The sequence below is a fragment of the Neolamprologus multifasciatus genome, chromosome 10 (assembly GCF_963576455.1).
Source record: "Neolamprologus multifasciatus chromosome 10, fNeoMul1.2, whole genome shotgun sequence".
Lineage (NCBI taxonomy): Eukaryota > Metazoa > Chordata > Actinopteri > Cichliformes > Cichlidae > Neolamprologus > Neolamprologus multifasciatus.
The window spans coordinates 3145559-3169401 of record NC_140448.1 but is presented as its reverse complement, the minus strand read 5'-3'; the positions used below and the strand labels follow the sequence as shown (position 1 = coordinate 3169401).

General features: G+C 44.1%; 1 protein-coding gene and 1 pseudogene across 2 annotated transcripts in view; both read left to right on the top strand.

Moving 5' to 3' along the window:
- Nucleotides 1-20341, top strand: part of LOC146509360 (zinc finger BED domain-containing protein 4-like) — a 54156-nt gene extending 33815 nt beyond the window's left edge. The window contains exons 4-5 of one of the 2 annotated variants that reach the window (XM_085174273.1): nucleotides 901-1058; nucleotides 16761-20341. In XM_085174273.1, coding sequence (XP_085030399.1) covers nucleotides 17269-18570 — 1302 coding nt within the window. In that variant the 5' untranslated portion in view covers nucleotides 901-1058; nucleotides 16761-17268 and the 3' untranslated portion in view covers nucleotides 18571-20341. Of the gene's footprint in view, nucleotides 1-900; nucleotides 1059-10358; nucleotides 10427-16760 lie in introns of those variants that run through there. The other variant, XM_085174271.1, reaches the window with a different exon arrangement.
- On the top strand, nucleotides 10248-15530 carry LOC146509361 (uncharacterized; annotated as a pseudogene).
- Nucleotides 20342-23843: the final 3502 nt, after the last annotated feature.

Sequence of the window (23843 nt, the reverse complement as noted above, 5' to 3'; positions counted from 1 at the left end):
GTTAGTCCTAAGTAGTCTGATTTTGAACTTTTAGTCCTGTTTTAATTCTGGATCAGTTCTGGGTCTGGTTGAATTGGGTTTAGTCCAGGTCTTGATACAGCCCTGATTTTGTTCTGCCTTGCTGCTTAATTAAAAACCTAGTTTAAGGTTCCTGCATATGTGATATATTTTTTCCTATATGAAGTCAATCTTTTTTGAACAAAACTCAAAACAGCCTATTAATCTTTCAGTCATTTCTATACCCCCCCCCCCCCCAAAAAAAAACAAATAAATAAATAAATAAATAAAAAACATGCATACTACCCTTTAGGACTAAGCCCCGGATGTTTCAAATGTCTGGCTCTGCCTCTGGGTATGAGGACCACTGTGGGTTAATCTTTGTAGTGTACTCCTCCGTTTTTTTTTCAGACCTTTTAATTTTGGTATAGTTGAATTTTTGTATATAATCCCCGCAGCTGTCAGACTCTATAACAGGGGTCACCAGCCTTTCTTAAAACTGAGAGTTATAAACTGTGAACAGTTTGGTTCATCAGGTTAATTTTTCAAAAATATTAACAATGATTTGCAAGGAAAGGGCTACATACAACTCTTTATTTCTATTAATGTCTTACTTCATTCCTACCTGATTGACATGTTTAGGAATTATGAGTGATTGGCTCACTGTAGTGGTAAAAGTTGCTACCAATCAAATTATGATATGTTAAAGTTTAAAACAAAACACAACTGACTGTTTTATATTATATCTATATATTATGTAATTATCCTTATAATTACAAAATGTTTTATGTAAGATTTATGTTTTGTAATTTAAATCTGACATCACAAAAGTATTTTAGAGTTTGAATAATGTATTTTACAACTGCAGTACACATAATACTAATTTTGAACAATTTTGTCCAGGTTCCTTGACACCAGGGACTCCTCCAGGACCATCGCGTTCAGTTACAGAGTCGGTGTGTCCACGGTGTGCCAGATCATCCCCAGGTAGCGACGGCCATCTGGGACTGTCTAGTGGACGACTTCATGGCTGTGCCTTCACCTGGAGACTCATAGAGAAAGTATATACAGTGGTCCCTCATTTTTGCAGCAGGGTTTCTCAGAATAACTAGCCCCTCGCCACACACTTTATACACTTTAATATTTTTTATTTTTTTACACACCACATGAAGATTAGTCACAGTTGTCACAAGTTGATTCTCACAGTGCAAACCTTTGTAGATTTCAAAACGTAAAAGTATCATTATGCCGTGTTTTTCTTCGTCTGCCTGCCACTTTTGCGCCTTTTTCCCTCCAGGAGTGATGATGTCACCATCACTCCATAAGCCAATGAGATTATCACATGACATTTATGAACAGGGATATCTCTTTTAACTGTTTTCAATTCAACGTAATATTTAAGTGTTTCTTAGTTTTAGACTAGTTGGTTAGTCTATTTCAATGTTTTAAACCATATCCCAGGTTTTTACTTCACCATTTATGGAGTTTTAACAAGCAAATAAAAGACAGAGCTTAATTCTGTAAAGATTAGATGAAAAATACTCAAAGGATAAATTCAATTGGTTTATTATTTGTTACATAAGTTAAAAAAAGTAAAACAAGTAACTACAGAAACAACATAAAAGGAAACTTAAACAAATAAATAAATGAGGGGGGGGGAGGGGGGAAGGGGAGGGAGGAGGAAAGAAAACCCCAACAATCCCCTCTGAGCAAGCACTAGGCGACAGTGGGGAGGAAAAACTGCCTTTTAACGGGCAGAAGCCTCCAGCAGAACCAGGCTCAGGAGGGGGCAGTCAACTGCTGGGACTGGTTGGGGGGGGGGGTGAAAAAAAAAAAGATTAAGAAGGTAGGGAATATGTGTTAGGAGAGAAAGGGAGAGGGGGGACAGGAGAGGTGAAAATTAAGATGGATCACAGGTGGAGGAGGACGAGGCTAAATCATCTGAATAACCAGCAGACGCCTCTTTTCTTCATTTCCAGGTATTTTTCCATGAGCGCTTTTTTCTCCAGGATAAGGGTTCTCAACTGATCGTTTGTTTCTGCATTTTGCTCCTCGAGTTGCTTGCATCTTTGCTCCATTTCTTTTAATCCTGCTTGTTCTTTTCTAGGCTTTTCTTCCGGGTCTTTGTACGTTGCCTCCTCCATTTGATTTGCCTTGCACATGTCTGTATTTCTCTCTTGTTTTTTCTTGTACATCTCTTCTATCAGGTCGATTTTTCTCTTGAATACTTGATGCATAAGCAGCAGGTATTCATATTTTTCTCTTGTTGTTGCTTTTGTGCCTGCATTTCACTTATTTGGCTTTTCAAGTCACTGACCCTCAACAACATCTCATTCATGAGCTCTGAGTGTTTTTTCCTCATTCCATCGATCGTACACTGCATCTCTGAACATTGTCTTTCCAGTATTTCCTTTTCTCTTTCCAGTCAGGTGTTTTGTCCTCATTTCATTACAAAATTCTCGCAGTTCTAGATTCCTTCTCTCAAAGTCCTGGAGAATACGTTTTTCTTCTTCCTGTTTCTCTTTTTCTTCAAGAAGCTCTATATTTTTTAACTCTGTTTCACCAAACCTGACTGCCAGATCTACGCACATTTCCCTCATGTCTTTGAGTTTGCGCTGCAATCGTATTGTCTTTTTTCTTTCCAGTTCAGATGTTTTTTCCTTCATTTCATTACAAAATTCTCGCAGTTCTAGATTCCTTCTCTCAAAGTCCTGGAGAATACGTTTTTCTTCTTCCTGTTGCTTTTTTTCTTCAAGAAGCTCTTTCAGTTTGTGCTCCATTTGTATTTCCTGTTCAGTCTTCTGTTGGCGGATTTTTTCAATTGTTTTCTCAGCTTCATCGAGCTTTCCTTGAAGTATCTGTATCTCCTCAATAGTAGCTTTCTTTCCTTGAAGCTGGGCAGATGTTTCTTTTAATTCGGCACTCTGTGTTCCCGATGAAAAAATACGGGAAAAAAAATTCTTTCGTCCTTGACCAAACTTCATTCCCTCATTGATAATTTTTATATCAGGCTGCCGTTGCTGTTTTCCTTCCAGGTCTTTATTTCGTGCTTCCAATTGTCTGCACTTCTCCTCTAGTTGAAGCTTCTCTTCTTCAATTTGTTTAACTTTGTCATGGAGGTCAGAGTTTTCCTTCTGACTTTCCTGTAATGCCCTTTGGATTGATAAGACAACATCCATGGTAATTTCTCCTGAAGAGATTGGCTGGCCAGACCACGAAGGAGAGGCAGCATTATTTATTTTTCTTTGTCGGCGTTTTCGTCCCATGTTGGAGCCTGTGCACAGTGACTCTGAAAAGGCTTAGAAATATTTCCAAATGTATCTCGTGTCGAACGTTTGAAGTCTGCGAACAAACTGCTTTAAAATTGCTGCTTCTGATCCCTATTTATAGACTTCAGAACTTCAAAGGATCAAAGGTATTAATGATGTCACATCTTGTGACATCATCATTCCGTAAGCCAATCAGATTGTCACATGACATTTTCAAATGGGGATTTTTTTTTTTGTTTTTTTTTTTTGTTTTTTTTTTAAGTTTTTTTGAGTTTTCACCATTTGCTCCAGGAGCTGCGCCTGGATGACGGCCGCTTTCAGCGGTACTGTAATGTTTGCATGCCTCAAACATTAATGATGACACCTTCAGTATTTCTCAGTTCCATTCTTTAATTCTCAGGCTTGCAGCGGCAACACAGTCTGCAGCGCTAACTTGTTCATCTACCGTTTTCTGTTGTCTCCATTTTCTATATCCTCCGTCTGCCTTACATTCGACCTTTCAAAATAAAAGTTCTGTAAATATCACAATCCCCTCTTTTTTTTTCTTTAACAAAATTAGGTACTCAGTGAGGTGAATTATTAATCTGAACCTATGATAACAACACCTAATAAAATTACTGAATGTTCTTATTACTTGAGTTTCTCCACACCTAAACATCACTTAAACAGCACTGCATTTGCGCAGATCTCTGACTAATCACTATCAACATTCAACACTAGAATACTGGTTACAGTGTTAGATTCAGGAACAACAAACATGTTACACGCAGCGTAACCTTTAACGGGTCACTCAGATATTCAAGTCTTAGATCTGGTGTAATCAGACAGATGCATAGGTACGCGTCTGTTTGATCTGACTGGGTATCTGGGCTTGTCTGTTAAGGCGGGGTCGACATGCCGTCCAGGTGGGGCATCTTCAAGTCCATGTCTGATTTTCTTGAAGAATGAGGCATTCCTGACAATTGAGTGTCCATCCCTTGTAGCTGTAATTTCAGAACCCTTAACTTTAGTCACTTTATAGGGTTTTGCATTGTGTGGTGTGGATAATTTGTTGTGCTTGGGTTGGCGATGCAGCACTGTGTCACCCATACTTAGTGAGTGTGGTCTGACGCGACGAGTTGCATCTGCGATCACCTTCATCTTGATCTTTGCACTATCATCCCTTGCTCTCACTTCAGCATCTGAACACTTCCGTGGAGTGGTGTTAACGAAAGGGAGCTTGGTGTATAGCTGGCGTTGAAACAGTATTTCAGCTGGTGAGCTCGCTGTTGTGCAATGAGGTGTAGATCTGTACTCACGAAGAAAGATGTTTAGTTGCTGTCTCCATGGTGTGCCCTGCATCTCGGCAACTCTCAGTGCTTTGCATAGGGTTCTCATAAATCTCTCAGCAATGGCGTTCGCCTGAGGCCAACAAGGTGTGATTTTGCGATGATGAAATCCTAGGTAGTCTGCAAACTGTGAGAAAGCCTCACTGTTAAAAGGAGGAACATTGTCAGTTTTTACTGTCCTTGGGATTCCAAACATGGAGAACACTTTGTCAATGACTGGGATAACAGAAGATGCTGATGTTGAGCGTACACTTTCAACGACTGGATAGCGAGAATACTCGTCTGTGATAACGAGCAGGTATTCCCCCGTAGGGAGTGGTCCATAAAAGTCTGCTCTGACACTGTGCCAGGGCGTTTCGGGTAATGGTGACATCTGCAGAGGGTCAGTGTGTGTGACAGTTGTGCTAGCTTGGCATGGCAGACAGTTTTGAACTGCAGATTCTGCTTTCCGATCGATCTCTGGGAACCATACTTTGGTACGTAGCAGCGCTTTGGTCTTGACGATACCCTGGTGCCCTTCGTGTGCCAGTTGTATTGCTCTTTCTTGTAGGACAGTTGGAATAACTATCCCCGTGCCTCTGAGTATGAAGTCAGATGAGTCAGCTACTGTTAGTTCACTTTGAACATGTTTGAATGATTTCAAAATGTCAGCATGCTGGGATTTATCTGTTAGATGCCACGTGTTGTTCCTGATGTGACCGATGACTTCCTGCAGAACCTGGTCTTTCAGAGTCTCTGTTTTTATCTCGTGAAGTGTCATGGCTTTCGGGGTGGAGTGATAAGAGAAGAAATTGACATACTCTTCTGCAACCTTACATGCACGAGCACTTTCATTCTCCTGTGTTGGCACTGGATGACGTGACATAAAGTCAGCTGGATTATCAGCACCTTTTCTGTATTCCACTCTGAAGTTATATGGCTGAAGTCTCAGTCCCCATCTTTCTATTCTGGCAGGTGGTTTTGATCTTGGGTTATTCCAGATGATTTTGAGTGCCTTGTGATCGGTCACCAGTGTGAATGGATGTCCATAAACATACAAATGGAAATGTTGGCAACTCCACACAATGGCGAGTGCTTCTTTCTCAGTCTGCGAGTATCTCGTTTCCACATCACTCAGTGCTCTGCTTGCATATGCAATAATGTGCTTCATCCCCTTTTCATCTTTTTGACAGAGGATGGCGCCCAGTCCTACTGGACTAGCATCAACAATCAGTTCAGTCTGTCTGCTGGGATAGAAGTAGGACATCGTCGTGTCGCTTGTGAGACTGACCTTGAGTGCCTGCAACGCAGTTTCTTGGTCTTGACCCCATGTCCAAGGGGTGGCCTTGTGTGAGCCTGCGCAGTGGCTCAGAGATCGATGAGAAGTCTCTGATGAACCTTGAGCAATAATTGGCCATGCCAAGGAGACTTTTGATGTCAGCAGGTGTTTTTGGGTTGGGAGCGTGTTGAACTGCTGCAACCTTTTTAGGATCTGCTGAAACGCCACCTGCAGAGAAGATGAAACCAAAACACTCAAGTTTCGTTTTATTAAATTTACACTTCTCTCGATTCAGAGTAAGACCTGACTCTGATAGTCGCTTAAAGAGAGCTGTAAGATTGCTGTCATGATCAGCCTGGTCCCTGCCAAACACTATAATGTCATCAATGAGATTTTTGACTCCGTTCAGTCCTTGCAGCTTCTGATAAATAGCATTTTGGAACACTTGAGCTGCAGAAGAGACTCCAAAGCTCAGTCTTTTATAGCGCCGAAATCCCAGATGAGTAGTGAACGTCGTAATGTAGCAGCTGTCAGGGTGTAATTCAAATTGGTGGTATCCTGCCCTGAGATCAAGTTTTGAGAACACCGTAGATCCATTCAGCTCATGGATTACATCATCAATCGTGGGCGTGACGTTCTCGTTCGATTGCAGTGTTTGCTTGTCTCATGTCCACACATATCCGTACGTCGTCCGGATTCTTTGGTTTTGGCAGTGTTACAATGGGTGAAACCCACGGTGTTGGTCCCGTAACCTTTTCAATAATGTCATCAGCTTCTAATTTCTGAAGTTCGTCCTCCACTTTTTGACGTAAATGAAAAGGAACACGTCTGTGTGGTTGACAGGTTGATTTTACATCTGTGTTTATGTGCAGTTTCACTTGAAAATCTTTGAGTTTTCCAATTCCCTTGAAAAGTTCTGGGTGTTGTTCTACTAGCTTGTCTGCAACAGAACATTGAGACTGAGAAGAGACCGCAGTGACAATATGGAGGAGTCCCAAGGCTTTTGAGGTTTCAAAACTCAAAAATATTGAAGCCTCCTCCTTTAATGACAAAGAAGGAACACCTAACTGTTTTGTCTTGTTTTTCCACACTGCACCTGAATGCACCACACACAGGGAGAGACGTAGATGAGTGGTATGGGTAAATCTTGATGTCTGTAGAAGTCAACGTAGGACGTGGTGTCAGTTTGTTGTAGGTAGCTTCAGTTAAGCAGTTAGCAGTGGCCCCAGAATCGATTAGCACCGGTATCTGGGTGCCCATTACTCTGACTTCAGTATGTGGGAGTTTAGGATGTTGAGCTGTGTTCACCACATATACATAAGCGTCATCACTGCTGGATGTGTGCCCTGTCTCCACGTGTGCAGCGCTATCTGTTACTTGATGAACAGTTTGCGGTGGCAGAGTTTTTTTATACTAGTTTTCTTTTCTTATACTAGTGCCGTACAAGTAGCGGGAAAAACAAACTTCAAAGTAGCGCTACGCGTTCAGCGGGAGGCGTGGATGGCGAGCGGCAATAAACTTGCGAAAAGCAAGTTATGCTCAACTCCACCGGTGGAATCTGACAGCGTGGAAAAGTGTGAAAACATCCATGATCACCAACGGATTTCAAAGGGCTGGACTGCTGCATGATGGAGAGGAGGACACCGCCACGGCCCTTCTGAGGGTGTTCGACTCTGACCCTGACAACGAGGATTTGCTTGGTTTTAAAAGTGACAACGAAGGAGAGAAGCGGAGAGTGGATGACGTAGCCATCCTGAGCCTTTTCGTATCCAACACTGGAGAAGAGGACTTTGGTGGTTCCCAATTCACTCGGTACAACACATAAGTATGGGATATCACGCCCTCGCGTATCCTGGCTGAAGAAACCTTTAATCACGCCTTTAAGGCAGATGACGTGTGATGACACACGCACGGCCCCGCCTGCACATATAGCCGCTGTCATCACAGTCATCCCTCAGTTCTTACGCTCTTCACCTCGCTGAGAACACCTCTGCTGAGTTGGGCTGGCTAGCTGCTGCTAGTTAGCTCCGTTGTCTGCCGACTTGAACTTAGCTTAACTGCCCCTGTTGGTGTTAGCCTCCACCGCGCAGTTGGTGTGTAGGCTGCCCGCGGTGCGGTAATTTCAAGTTTTCCCGTGCAGCGTTTTGCTTTGTGTTTTGGAATGTACTCCAAACCGAAGCGAGCAAAGCAGAAATCTTCTGTTCGCCCCTGCCCTCAGGGATGCGGTTTCTCTTTGCACAACAGCGACCAGCACGATGCCTGCCCTGTCTGCCTGGGGATCGTCCACTCTAGGAGAGCATTGACGGAGCCCGAAGCCTGTGCGTTTTGTCGCCAGCTCCGGCGCTCGACCCTGGAAAGACGGGTGACGTTTGTGGAAAAAGTGCTGGGACGCTCGGCTGTCCCACGGCATGACCCTCTCCTTTCCGAGTCTGGAGCCCCGGCTTCGTCCGAGTCCGAAGACGAGGATTTTCCGGTCGATGTCCCCACAATTAGCTGGGCTGACCACATGGAATATGTTGACGGGTTAGCCGATGATGAGCTGGAACCATGCAGGAGCGCTGACGGGCTTCAGCCTGGGTTGAAGCCCGCCAGCGCTCCCCAGGACGATGATGACGTGCTGGACATCGGCCTGGACATCCATGGTTTGAGGAGAGCTCATTGTCGGCCCAATGTACCGCCGCTGCTGCGCTGGTCGGCCACAGTGACACCTCTCTTTTCTCCCAGTTTCGCCGTGCTGCTGAGAAGCTGCAGGTGGACTGGCCCTCTCCTCCGCCAGCTCAGAAGCCGTCGCGGTTCGCGGGGTTTTTCCTCCCACCGGAGCCCGCAACGGCCAAAAACTGCCTTCCCATGTTCCCAGACTTTCTCTGCGAGCTAACAGCATCATGGGACAAACCTCTGTCTACCCGCGTCACTGTGCCCGGCTATGGACAGTACATGGAATTGGACGGCGCCGAGGGGGCTGACTTAGCTAACCCACCCCCTATGGAGCGGTCTCTGGCTGCTTATCTGGCCCTGTCCCATAACCATGGTGTCGGCGGCCCCGCAACTCTGCCGTCCAAGCACTGCAGATTCTCTGCTTCGCAGCTGGAGAAGATTTATCGAGCTCAGGCCGGGCCTGCTCGCGCCATGAGCTCTGTCACCATGCTCCAGACGTACCAGGCAATGTGCCTGACGGAGCTCGGATCGCTGGTTCCTGATGACAGCCCGCTGGCACCTCTTCTTAACGAGGTCAGAGTCGCCACAGATTACATCCTCCGTGCGTCTCGCTGTGCAGCGCTCTCCCTGGGCAGAGGGATGGCTTTGACAGTAGTGGCGCAGAGGCACCTGTGGCTGACCCTCTCGGACGTCCCGGATAGGGACAGGGCTGTATATCTGGACGCACCAGTGTCTGCGGCTGGGTTGTTCGGACATTCACTTGAAGCCAATCAGGCTAGATTCGATCTGAGGAAGAAGCAGACCGAAGCTCTGCGCGACATCATCCCTAGACGTCAGCCCAAGCCCACAGCTAGCTCTCACAGGCCCGCCGCTCCTCTGCCGTCTGGCAAGAGACCGGCGCCCACTGCTGAAGTGGGTGTGCCGCCAGCGAGAGCACATCCTCCGGCCCAAGCTCCACGCCAGTCGGCCTGGAGCAAAGGCCCACCCTCGGGCCCCCGGCGGGACCCGACGCCCAGGAGGAAGAAGCCTCAGCCCTCTTAGCTGTGGTTTCGAGTGGAGAGGGGGTCCAGCAGCAGGGAGACGCTGTTTTTACCCCTCTGTTGCCGCACAAGAGGTGCCGCTTAAGTTATGTTCAGGTTGTCAGCCCCAGAAGGTGCTGCACTTTCCTAACACTGTCTCCCAAGCTCAAAACCCCTGCACACAAAATGCCTCAGGTAACTCCCTGTTCAGGTGTGTTAAATGTTCAGGTGACCACATCGAGTGTTCCCGCTGTTTTTCATTGTTGTGCCCCAGAAAAGGTGCCTCCAACAAAATGTATAAATGTACATGTTTCCATGTTACAATCAATAAAGAGTGTTAATAAATAGATAATAATAATAGTTAATAAAGAGTGTTGTTTATTCTCAAACAATCAAATACTCAGCCTGCAGGCAGAATGAGCCAGGTCAGGCAGGTGATGCAGTCCCCTGCAGACACACTGGGGGGCGACAACGTCCTGTCGACGGTGCTGCAGGTCAGCCGGCTGGCTACTCACTTCCGTAACTATCTTTTTATTTTTTGTTTTTGTCGACATTATATTGAAATGCTTCATTATTGGAAACATGTTAAGAGATACTTATTATTCTTAACATCTTAACAGATACTCTGACCCATAACTATCGTAAAACGCTTCGACCGGAAGTAGACACCTTTCGCGCATGCGGGGTACCGATCGGGTTTCCGGTACGGATCGTGTAGTGACACGTGCTGCGAACCGTTGCCATGGGTTACCGGTTGCAGTTCCGGGTCAAGCCGCCTTGTTTCCAAAGAGTCGTAAACACGACTGTCAACACCGAGGCGGCCATGATACTCAGAGGAAATAAAGGCGCTATTGCAGAAAAGAGCAATACGAGTGGTCCCCGCTTCGGAGACAGACAAAGGTTGGTACAGCTGTTATTTTGTTGTTCCGAAAAAAGGGGGAGAGCTTCGTCCCATCCTCGACCTGCGAGTCTTGAACACGTATCTATGAACGTACAGGTCCAAGATGCTAACACTCAGACAGCTCTTGAATGCGGTCGGCCCGGGAGATTGGTTTGCAACAATCGATCTAACAGATGCTTATTTTCATGTGGTTATACACCCGAAACAGGCAGTTTCTGAGGTTTGCATTCGAGGGCGTAGCCTACGAATACCTAGTGCTGCCGTTCGGGCTCTCGCTCGCTCCTCGCACCTTTACGAAATGTGCCGAGGCAGCGCTAGCGCCCTTTAGAGAGAGAGGAATCCGCATCTTAGCCTACCTAGACGACTGGGCTCTTGTAGCTTGCTCCAGAGAGCAGGTGGAGACACAGCTGTCGCTGGTTCTGTCACACATTCAGACACTGGGGTTCTCTGTGAACTTTCAAAAGAGCTCGCTAATCCCGAGTCAGCAGATTACTTTTCTCGGTTTGAAATATGCTCGCTTTACCAGCCGCGACGGTTTGTTGGAGCACGGAGTGGCCGCGTTTCATCGCTGCCGTCGCTCAGTTTCAGTTGGGACGCAGACTGCGTTTCCAGACAATATTAAGCTTGTTGGGCATGATGGCATCTATGATCGCCGTAGTGCCACTTGGAATGTTAAAAATGAGAGCGTTTCAACGCTGGACTCTCTCTCACCGTTTGTGTGCATCGCGTCACCTTCCGGAGGAGGCTGCCAGTAACCGCGTCTTGCATGCTAGCTCTCAGTCCTTGGAGGGAGCCCGGGCTGCTCCTGTCTCGCTCTCTGCTGTTGTGGTGTGCAGTGTTCATTTTCTGTCTCTAAGAGCCACCCATGTCCCGGGCCACCTGAACCTGGGGCCGGACCTTCTCTCCAGGGGGGGTCCTCTGGTGAGAGAATGGAGGTTACACCCTTAATAGTGGCTCAGATTTGGGACCTATTTGGCAAGGCGCAAATAGATCTTTTTGCTTCCAGGGTAATATACTCACTGTCCCCTGTTCTTCTCCATAATCGACCACGATGCACCCTTGGGCTTGGACGCGCTAGCGCACCAATGGCCAGACGTGCTCCTGTATGCATTTCCCCCACTGGAAATGATATCTCCAGTTCTAGAGAGAGTGCGTCGGCATTCCCCCTCTCTCTGATTCTAGTGGCCCCTTGGTGGCCCACAAGGTCGTGGTATGCAGAGATAATCAGCCTGCTAGCAGCGAGTCCTTGGCAGCTTCGTCTCTGCAGGGATCTCCTCTCTCAGGCGGGAGGAGAAGTGTTTCATCCGCGCCCAGATCTGTGGCGCCTTCATGCTTACCTGCTGAGAGGTTAAACGTGATTGCTAAGGGTTTGCCACCTAGTGTGATAGCGACAATTCAGAGCGCTAGGGCCTCATCTACTAGAGGCTTGTACGCTTACAAATGGCGAGCCTTCGAGCAATGGTGCCAGGACCGCCACACTCTCCCATTTCAGTGCTCTATTGCAGATGTTTTGACATTCCTGCAGGAGCTGCTGGATAAGGGCCTTTCATTTTCGATAATTAAGGTTTATTTAGCAGCTATATCTGCTTGTCATATTGGCTTCAACGGGGTGACACTAGGTGCACATCCCCTCGCCATACGTTTTCTGAAAGGAGTTCGCCGGCTGAGGCCCGTGCTTAAGTCCAGTGTCCCTGCTTGGGACTTGTCTTTGGTGCTGGAGGCCCTTTGCAGCCCCCCGTTTGAACCCATTGAGTCTGTGGATATGAAATTTCTTTCATATAAGACTGCATTACTTCTCGCTTTGGCTTCGGTAAAGCGAGTGGGTGACCTTCATGCGCTCTCTGTGCATCCCTCCTGCACACAGTTCTCTTCTGATGGCCACAAGGTCGTATTGTGTCCAAATGCTGCCTATTTTCCCAAGATCATGCCTGCATCTTCTAGCTCAATGGAGTTTGAGTTGCTGAGCTTTTGCTCCCCTCCTTTTGCATCTGAGGAGCAGAGGAGGATGCATTCTCTTTGTCCAGTGCGTGTGCTACGCACCTACATTGAGCGCACTCAGAATGTGCGTTTATGTGACCAGCTGTTTGTCTGCTTCGCTAATCCAAATAGAGGTAGAGCTCTGTCCAAACGGAGGCTGTCCCACTGGATTATAGAAGCTATCTCACTGGCATACGGCACCGGTGGTCTTGCTTTGCCCCACGGGGTGAGAGCTCATTCCACCAGGGGCATGGCAACCTCATGGGCTCTTTTTAAAGGGGTGCCTGTAGCTGATATTTGTGCGGCAGCTAGTTGGGCATCAACGCACACTTTTGTGCGGTTTTATCGGTTGGACGTTACAGCCCTTTCGGTCGCTCATGCTGTCCTTTCTGCTGGGTCTACCACTCACTAAGGATGTGGTGGTCCGATTCCGGTTCGGTGGCTGCTCTGTGGGGCGTGTATATATGTCCCATACTTATGTGTTGTACCGAGTGAATCGACTGAAAGGGAACGAATAGTTATGTCTATAACTTCTGTTCCCTGAAGGAGAGGAACGAGGTACAACACAAGGTGGCCCCACTGAGCAGTTTGGCTCTGTGAAGAGCGGCTATCGAACTGAGGGATGACTGTGATGACAGCGGCTATATGTGCAGGCGGGGCCGTGCGCGTGTCATCACACGTCATCTGCCTTAAAGGCGTGATTAAAGGTTTCTTCAGCCAGGACAAGCAGGGCGTGATATCCCATACTTATGTGTTGTACCTCGTTCCTCTCCTTCAGGGAACAGAAGTTATAGACATAACTATTCGTTTTAGTGCGCAGGAAGATGGTAGTGAATGACTGACTTTTCTTCTTGTTAAAGCCGTTTCACTGCACCTGAGCCTAAAAGGTAGTCCGAATCTATTTTTCTGGTGTGCTGTAGGTTATTGTTATGTACTACATTTGTTACTCGTTTATGAAGCACAGTACATGTTTCGTACTTGTAATTACCGCTACTTGTACATATTAGAGATGGACCGATCCGATATTACGTATCGGTATCGATCCGATACTGACCCAAATTACTGGATCGGATATCGGCGAGAAATAAAAAATGTAATCCGATCCATTAAATATCAGAAAAGCACCTCACAAAACTTGCTACACAACGTAACTCGGCTCATAACCGTAGCACGTCGCAGCAGTGTGCATCACGTGATAGAGCGGCTGTGTGTATTTGTAGCCTCGCTACCAATCCGGCATTTCATCTCCGAGGAAGTTTTCCCAGAGAGAAGTAAAGCAAGTGTGTAAGTTCATCTCTGAATGTTTGTAAAGCATTCCTACGTTAAGCTTAACAACCGATATATGGAGCGACTGCCTCTCTCTCTCTCTCTCTCCTGCTGCTACTTCAATGTGAAACTGATCAATGATCAGCTGATCGGCTTTTCTGTCGCGAGTCCGTCTCTCTTCTTAGTTTTTGGCCCACTTCTCACCAGAAAGAGGAAACCAGCGGCTGAACAACAGCAGCACTATTAAGCTTGATAAGCTGTTGTTAGAATTTATTTAATATTACTTTCTACACCAGGATCTTTTTCTACGCAGCTGACGGCTGGTAACTGTGCAGGGGCGGATCTAGCAAAGTTTAGCCAGGGGGGCCGATAGGGCATGAACAGGGAAAAGGGGGCACAAAGACATACTTTTCTTTCTTATTCTCATTTAAAATGTCTAGTTTTTAATAAATAATTATCTGAATCTTACACCCAAAGTTTTAATCTGATGTAAAATATATAGAAGTCCATTACTGTATATAGTAACTGTTAAGTCTAATATACCCTAGTAAGCTAGTACTTTTTCCTTTGGGAAGATACCATCTGTGCAGTTCTGTTGAAGAAAGATGTTGAATCTATTTAATTATTCTTGAAAAATAATTTATTTCTGTGCATTTTTCCCCCTGCATCAAATTAAATTTGATTACATCGATTAAGCATCATGAGGTGGAGGGTGGTTCCCTATTTTTTTTTTTGCTGGGAGTTTGCAACCCTATTAGTTAGGTTGCTTAATATTTCTGCTAAGTACTCTTTGATTATTCAAGACTCTGTATGTGAGGAGAAGGACTTTAAATTTAATTCTGAATTTGACGGGAAACCAATGAAGAGAAGCTAATGAGGGAGAAATACGGCCTCTCTTTCTACATGCTTGCTGGGGCATGTGGGGCAAAAACAGAGAGGAGAGCCTGAGCAGCCAGTCAAGGACTCTTCCCTTCACTAGTTAACAGGCTAAGGAGCTAATTCCATATAAGGGGAGGTGTAGAGTATGATAGGCCAGGCAACAGATCCTATTGAGCACTGATCAGCTTTGCATCACACCGTGCCTGGACTCACCATTTCCAGTGGCTTATGTAAGAGGTTCAGAGATTGTTACATGGGTGTGCAGGTAAAGACCAAATGACCGCACTAATGAATGTGTTGGGCCATCAGTGAAAAGCCTGTGAAAGGTTTTAGCCGTGAGAAGAGAGGCCATCCATCAGTGAAAATCTTCTTGGTCACAAAAACATGACAGCAGGCGGAAATATCACAACAGCCAGAGGATCTTTTTAGTTTGTGTAGCAGCTACCGGGATCTCAAAGTGGTGAGCATATAATAAAGAACTATGTGACACTGAGCCAACGTCACATTTACCTCGTGCTCCCGTGGAAACGCAGTCCAAGCTATGAGTCATTGTTATGGAGTCAAAATGATCTCTTTACAAAAATACAGCATCCAAAGCAATATCCAGGCCTCGCCTCAATAAAAAACAACCATATATTTGCTGGACAAGGGTTCTAGTTCCTTAATCTACCACCCGCTGTTGGTAGGATTAAGGGGTCACCCATGGGGTCAGAAAAGGGTTGTGACCAGCAGCTGAAGTAATCTCTGGCTGAGAAAAGTCCTTGGTAATGAAAATGGTAATAGAGACAAGCGTGGCAAAATTGCCCTATGTGAGGGCCTAAGCCAAGTGTACCTGTATGTATCTACTTGTACATATACCTAAAAAGTTATGCAAATATGTACGCATAACTTGTTTTTCAAAATATTAATAAAAGGGGTGTGTCTCCAAACAGCCATCTCTTTCCTGACAATTCCCTTTGTGCATATTCTCTTACATATGATAAGTCACATTGAACACCTGCGGGCTTTTTAGTCAGGTGCGGCTAATGTATGTACAAAACAGGATTTTCCCCTGATTTTAGCTTGTGCGGCTAATATTCAGGTGCGCTTTGTAGTCCGGGAAATACGGTATATAAACTTTTCTCAATCTAAATAGTGGACTTTGGTAGAATTAAAAAATAAGTGTAGTGCAGGTCTATGATGAGTTTTAGTGTTACTATCATCTAGTTCTGGTTCTGTTTTGGTTAAGTCCTAAGTACTCCTGATTTTGAACTGTTGTAGTCCTGTTTTAATTCCGGATCAGTTCTGGGTCTGGTTGAATTGGGGTTTAGTCCACGTGTCTTGATACAGCCCTGATTTTGTTCTGCCTTGCTGCTTAATTAAAAACCTAGTTTAAGGTGTCCTGCATATGTGATATATTTTTTTCCTATATGAAGTCGATCTTTTTTTGAACAAAACTCAAAACATAGCCTATTGATCCCCCCCCCCCCCCCCCAAAAAAAAATAAAAAAAATAAAAAAAAAAAAAAAAAAATAAAATCCCACATGCATACTACCCTTTAGGGCTAAGCCACCGGATGTTTCAAATGTCTGGCTCTGCCTCTGGGTATGAGGACCACTGTGGGTTAATCTTTGTAGTGATACTCACTCCGTTTTTTTATTTAGACCTGGTTTAATTCTGGTATAGTTGAATATTTGTATATAATCCCCGCAGCTGTCAGACTCTATAACAGGGGTCACCAGCCTTTCTTAAAACTGAGAGTTAGATAAAACTGTGAACAGTTTGGTTCATCTTTAGTTATATGGTTCTATCCAGCATATTCTATCTTGATATGCTGTCTTATCACAGGTTAATTTTTCAAAAATATTAACAATGATTTATGCAAGGAAAGGGCTACATACAACTCTTTATTTCTATTAATGTCTTACTTCATTCCTACCTGATTGACATGTTTAGGAATTATGAGTGATTGGCTCACTGTAGTGGTAAAAGTTGCTACCAATCAAATTATGATATGTTAAAGTTAAAACAAAACACAACTGACTGTTTTATATTATATCTAATATATATTATGTAATTATCCTTATAATTACAAAATGTTTTATGTAAGATTTATGTTTTGTAATTTAAATCTGACATCACAAAAGTATTTTGGAGTTTGAATATTTTGTAATTTTTTGTAATTTTGTAACTGCAGTACACATAATATTAATTTTGAACAATTTTGTCCAGGTTCCTTGACACCAGGGTCTCCTCCAGGACCATCGCGTTCAGTTACAGAGTCGGTGTGTCCACGGTGTGCCAGATCATCCCCCAGGTAGCGACGGCCATCTGGGACTGTCTAGTGGACGACTTCATGGCTGTGCCTTCACCTGGAGACTCATAGAGAAAGTATATACAGTGGTCCCTCATTTATTGCAGCAGGGTTTCTCAGAATAACTAGCCCCTCGCCACACACTTTATACACTTTATTATTATTATTATTTATTTTTTTTACACACACACTAGGGATGCAGCGATACCAATGCTGGTATCGGGTATCGGGGCTGATGCCATAAAATGTGCGTGTACTCATACTCGCAAAAGTTAACCGATACCATGAATCGATACTAATTTACTTCATGAATCAGAAGGTGGCCTGTACTTTCTGTTGTAATCTTTTAGATTGGCCGCTAGGGGGACATGTCACTAGGGGGTTAGGGAATTGAGACTGGCGGCTCCTGCAGCTACGCAAAACAAAATGTCAGCAGTGTGGACTTACTTCAAAATTTGTGTAGATGACAAAAGCAAGGCAGAGTGCAAACTGTGTACCGGTAAGGTGTCCAGGGGTGGGAACGAGAGTACATCGTTCAATACAACCAATTTAATAAAACACCTGAGGACACATCATGCTCTGGAGTACACAGAGTTTGCTAAGGCTAACGCAAGACCAGAACAGCCCACTTTAACACAGGTTTTGGAAAAGCGACAAAAAATGTCTAGAGAAAATCCACGAGCAGTTAAAATAACAGAGGCTCTATCTCATTTTATCGCTCTGGATGACCAGCCACTGTCGGTCGTGGAAAACGTAGGATTTCGCCGTCTTCTCAGCGTACTCGAGCCGCGTTATGAGATTCCCAGCCTCCCATACATCATGGACGTAATGCTGCCAAAACTTTTTGAAGATGTACAAAAACACGTGCATAACCTCTTGCAGGAGGTTTCAGCCTTAAGCTTCACTACAGACATTTGGACAAGCAGTGTGTCCCCGATGTCGCTCCTCAGTTTAACGGCGCAGTGGATTGATGAGGAGTTTGTTCGTCATCAAGTAACACTGCATGCAAAGTCGTTCAGGGGCTCGCAGACCAGCCAAACCATCGCAACTGCTTTCGATAGCATGCTTCAAACCTGGGATATACCAAAGACGTCCGTCCACGTAGTGCTCCGGGACAACGCAAGAAATATGATAAAGGCCATGAGTGGTGCTGAGCTGCCCAGCCTGCCTTGTACTGCTCACACTCTCCAGTTGGTTGTTCATGAGGGCCTTCTGTCACAGAAGAGTGTTGCTGATGCGGTGGCAGTTGGCCGCAAAATAGTTCGGCATTTTAAACATTCTGCTCTGGCCAGTTCCCGTCTGGAGGACATTCAATTGCAGATCAACCAGCCTGTGAAGCGGCTCCAGCAAGACGTTCAGACCCGCTGGAACAGCACCTTTTATATGGTACAGTCATTGATCGAGCAGAAACGGGCTCTGGGAATATTTGTGTCTGAATATGGACTCCCTGATACGCTCACGGCTCACCAGTGGACACTGCTGGAGAAGGTGATATCTGTTCTGGGTCCATTCGAGGAGTTAACTCGAAAAGTCAGCTCTTCAGATGCCACGGCTGCAGACGTCATTCCAGCGGTCACTGTGCTCCACAGATTTCTAACAAGGGAGACTGACGAGGACCATGGGATCAAAGCAATGAAGGGAACCTTGGCTGCAGCTGTCAGGACGCGGTTCTCTGAGGTGGAGGACAACCCACTCTATAGCATCGCCACGTTACTCGATTCCAGGTGAGTGTTGTGCCTGTGTGTGTGTAACTGTTTGACTGTATGTGAATATGACTGTGTATGTAACTGTGTTACTGCAAAAAAAATGGTAAGCAAAAGAATTGTCAGCTAACTTTTTTCTTTCTCTGTTTTAGATATAAAAATCGTTTTTTCTCCAGCACCACAACTGCTGCAAATGCTAAGGAGATGCAAAAACTTGAGCTGCTCAGGTTGCCTGGAGAGGAGGATCATGACCTGAATGAACCACCTTCAAGAAAAGCACGCAGTGACCAGCCCACAACTAGTTTGGACAGCATGTTTGATGAAATTGCAGATGAGCAGGCATCAGCATCGGTGGGCAGAGCTGCGGTAGGTTCTAGTGTAGAGTTAGAGACATATCTTGGAGAGGCCGCAATTTTACGAGAAGACAAACCTCTACAAAACTGGATGGTTAATAAAGTGCGGTTCCCAAACCTGGCTAAAGTGGCGGGCAGATACCTTTCAGCACCATGCACAAGTGTAGATAGTGAAAGGCTGTTCAGCTCAGTGTCACACATTGTGAAACAGGCTCACAGCTGATCATGCAGAGATGATTCTTTTCATCAAAAAGAACCTGCCTCTCACTTTCCCAAAAACAGTTTAGTTCGGAGGTCACACCACTGCTTGCTGACTGAAGTTTTTTTGTTTGATTAAAATGTGGACACTCTGCAATAGGTGGTTCATTAATGTTATGTAAATCTGAAAGCTGTAGACAGTGCCACATAGTTCACCGTTATTTTGTTTGGATATAATATGGACATTGTGCAATAATTTAACAAAAGTGTTTATTTTATTCTGAAACCTAAGTTTTATTTGTTTTATTGTGAACAGAAGTGTTTATTTTTTCAATCTGAAAGCGGGAAAGAGACCCAAAGAGTTCAGTTATTTATTTATTTGTTTTTACAACGTGGATACTCTGCAATAGGTTCATTAATGTTGTCTGAAAGCTGGAGACTCCAAAATACTTGAGTTATTTTGTTTGTTTGTTTGTTTGTTTGTTTGTTTGTTTGTTTGTTTGTTTACAATGTGGACACTGGACAATTTAAGAGAAGTGTTTTATTTTTTACTTGAAATTTAATTTTTGTGGTCTTTTTTTATTAATATTTGATTTTTTTATTGACAGAGAATTAAAAAAAAACTGTCTTCAAATTCATTGCATTTTTCTGTGTGTGTGGTAGACGTATCGGTTTTTGTACTCGGTATCGGCAAGTACTCAGATCCAAGGATCGGTATCGTATCGGTTTGAAAAAATGGTATCGTTGCATCCCTAACACACACATGAAGATTAGTCACAGTTCTCACAAGTTGATTCTCACAGTGCAAACCTTTGTAGATTTCAAAACGTAAAAGTATCATTATGCTGTGTTTTTTCTTCGTCTTCCTGCCACTTTTGTGTGCCTCTTTCCCTCCAGGAGTGATGATGTCATCATCACTCCATAAGCCAATGAGATTATCACATGACATTTATGAACAGGGATATTTCTTTTTTTTAACTGTTTTCAATTTAACGTAATATTTAAGTGTTTCTTAGTTTTAGACTAGTTGGTTAGTCTATTTCAATGTTTTAAACCATATCCCAGGTTTTTACTTCACCATTTATGGAGTTTTAACAAGCAAATAAAAGACAGAGCTTAATTCTGTAAAGATTAGATGAAAAATACTCAAAGGATAAATTCAATTGGTTTATTATTTTGTTACATAAGTTAAAAAAAGTAAAACAAGTAACTACAGAAACAACATAAAAGGAAACTTAAACAATCAAATAAATAAATGAGGGGGGGGGAGGGGGGAAGGGGAGGGAGGAGGAAAGAAAACCCCAACAATCCCCTCTGAGCAAGCACTAGGCGACAGTGGGGAGGAAAAACTGCCTTTTAACGGGCAGAAGCCTCCAGCAGAACCAGGCTCAGGAGGGGGCAGTCAACTGCTGGGACTGGTTGGGGGGGGGGGGGGTGAAAAAAAGAAAAAAGATTAAGAAGGTAGGGAATATGTGTTAGGAGAGAAAGGGAGAGGGGGGACAGGAGAGGTGAAAATTAAGATGGATCACAGGTGGAGGACGACGAGGCTAAATCATCTGAATAACCAGCAGACGCCTCTTTTCTTCATTTCCAGGTATTTTTCCATGAGCGCTTTTTTCTCCAGGATAAGGGTTCTCAACTGATCGTTTGTTTCTGCATTTTGCTCCTCGAGTTGCTTGCATCTTTGCTCCATTTCTTTTAATCCTGCTTGTTCTTTTCTAGGCTTTTCTTCCGGGTCTTTGTACGTTGCCTCCTCCATTTGATTTGCCTTGCACATGTCTGTATTTCTCTCTTGTTTTTTCTTGTACATCTCTTCTATCAGGTCGATTTTTCTCTTGAATACTTGATGCATAAGCAGCAGGTATTCATATTTTTTCTCTTGTTGTTGCTTTTGTGCCTGCATTTCACTTATTTGGCTCTTCAAGTCACTGACCCTCAACAACATCTCATTCATGAGCTCTGAGTGTTTTTTCCTCATTCCATCGATCGTACACTGCATCTCTGAACATTGTCTTTCCAGTATTTCCTTTTCTCTTTCCAGGTCAGGTGTTTTGTCCCTCATTTCATTACAAAATTCTCGCAGTTCTAGATTCCTTCTCTCAAAGTCCTGGAGAATACGTTTTTCTTCTTCCTGTTTCTCTTTTTCTTCAAGAAGCTCTTTATTTTTGCACTCTGTTTCATCAAACCTGACTTTCAGCTCTACGTACATTTCCCTCATGGCTTTGAGTTTGTCCTCCATTGGTATTTCTTTTTCTCTTTCCAGTTCAGGTGTTTTGTCCTTCATTTCATTACAAAATTCTCGCAGTTCTAGATTCCTTCTCTCAAAGTCCTGGAGAATACGTTTTTCTTCTTCCTGTTTCTCTTTTTCTTCAAGAAGCTCTATATTTTTTAACTCTGTTTCACCAAACCTGACTGCCAGATCTACGCACATTTCCCTCATGTCTTTGAGTTTGCGCTGCAATCGTATTGTCTTTTTTCTTTCCAGTTCAGATGTTTTTTCCTTCATTTCATTACAAAATTCTCGCAGTTCTAGATTCCTTCTCTCAAAGTCCTGGAGAATACGTTTTTCTTCTTCCTGTTGCTTTTTTTCTTCAAGAAGCTCTTTCAGTTTGTGCTCCATTTGTATTTCCTGTTCAGTCTTCTGTTGGCGGATTTTTTCAATTGTTTTCTCAGCTTCATCGAGCTTTCCTTGAAGTATCTGTATCTCCTCAATAGTAGCTTTCTTTCCTTGAAGCTGGGCAGATGTTTCTTTTAATTCGGCACTCTGTGTTCCCGATGAAAAAATACGGGAAAAAAAATTCTTTCGTCCTTGACCAAACTTCATTCCCTCATTGATAATTTTTATATCAGGCTGCCGTTGCTGTTTTCCTTCCAGGTCTTTATTTCGTGCTTCCAATTGTCTGCACTTCTCCTCTAGTTGAAGCTTCTCTTCTTCAATTTGTTTAACTTTGTCATGGAGGTCAGAGTTTTCCTTCTGACTTTCCTGTAATGCCCTTTGGATTGATAAGACAACATCCATGGTAATTTCTCCTGAAGAGATTGGCTGGCCAGACCACGAAGGAGAGGCAGCATTATTTATTTTTCTTTGTCGGCGTTTTCGTCCCATGTTGGAGCCTGTGCACAGTGACTCTGAAAAGGCTTAGAAATATTTCCAAATGTATCTCGTGTCGAACGTTTGAAGTCTGCGAACAAACTGCTTTAAAATTGCTGCTTCTGATCCCTATTTATAGACTTCAGAACTTCAAAGGATCAAAGGTATTAATGATGTCACATCTTGTGACATCATCATTCCATAAGCCAATCAGATTGTCACATGACATTTTAAAATGGGGATGTGTTTTTTTTTGTTTTTTTGTTTTTTTTTTAAGTTTTCACCATTTGCTCCAGGAGCTGCGCCTGGATGACGGCCGCTTTCAGCGGTACTGTAATGTTTGCATGCCTCAAACATTAATGATGACACCTTCAGTATTTCTCAGTTCCATTCTTTAATTCTCAGGCTTGCAGCGGCAACACAGTCTGCAGCGCTAACTTGTTCATCTACCGTTTTCTGTTGTCTCCTTTTTCTATATCCTCCGTCTGCCTTACATTCGACCTTTCAAAATAAAAGTTCTGTAAACATCACAATCACCTCCTTTCTTTTTTTCTTTAACAAACTTAGGTACTCAGTGAGGTGAATTATTAATCTGAACCGATGATAACAACACCTAATAAAATTACTGAACGTTCTTATTACTTGAGTTTCTCCACACCTAAACATCACTTAAACAGCACTGCATTTGCGCAGATCTCTGACTAATCACTATCAACATTCAACACTAGAATACTGGTTACAGTGTTAGATTCAGGAACAACAAACATGTTACACACAGCGTAACCTTTAACGGGTCACTCAGATATTCAAGTCTTAGATCTGATGTAATCAGACAGATGCATAGGTACGCGTCTGTTTGATCTGACTGGGTATCTGGGCTTGTCTGTTAAGGCGGGGTCGACATGCCGTCCAGGTGGGGCATCTTCAAGTCCATGTCTGATTTTCTTGAAGAATGAGGCATTGCTGACAATTGAGTGTCCATCCCTTGTAGCTGTAATTTCAGAACCCTTAACTTTAGTCACTTTATAGGGTTTTGCATTGTATGGTGTGGATAATTTGTTGTGCTTGGGTTGGCGATGCAGCACTGTGTCACCCAGACTTGGTGAGTGTGGTCTGACGCGACGAGTTGCATCTGCGATCACCTTCATCTTGATCTTTGCACTATCATCCCTTGCTCTCACTTCAGCGTCTGAACACTTCCGTGGAGTGGTGTTAACGAAAGGGAGCTTGGTGTATAGCTGGCGTTGAAACAGTATTTCAGCTGGTGAGCTCGCTGTTGTGCAATGAGGTGTAGATCTGTACTCACGAAGAAAGATGTTTAGTTGCTGTCTCCATGGTGTGCCCTGCATCTCGGCAACTCTCAGTGCTTTGCATAGGGTTCTCATAAATCTCTCAGCAATGGCGTTCGCCTGAGGCCAACAAGGTGTGATTTTGCGATGATGAAATCCTAGGTAGTCTGCAAACTGTGAGAAAGCCTCACTGTTAAAAGGAGGAACATTGTCAGTTTTTACTGTCCTTGGGATTCCAAACATGGAGAACACTTTGTCAATGACTGGGATAACAGAAGATGCTGATGTTGAGCGTACACTTTCAACGACTGGATAGCCAGAATACTCGTCTGTGATAACGAGCAGGTATTCCCCCGTAGGGAGTGGT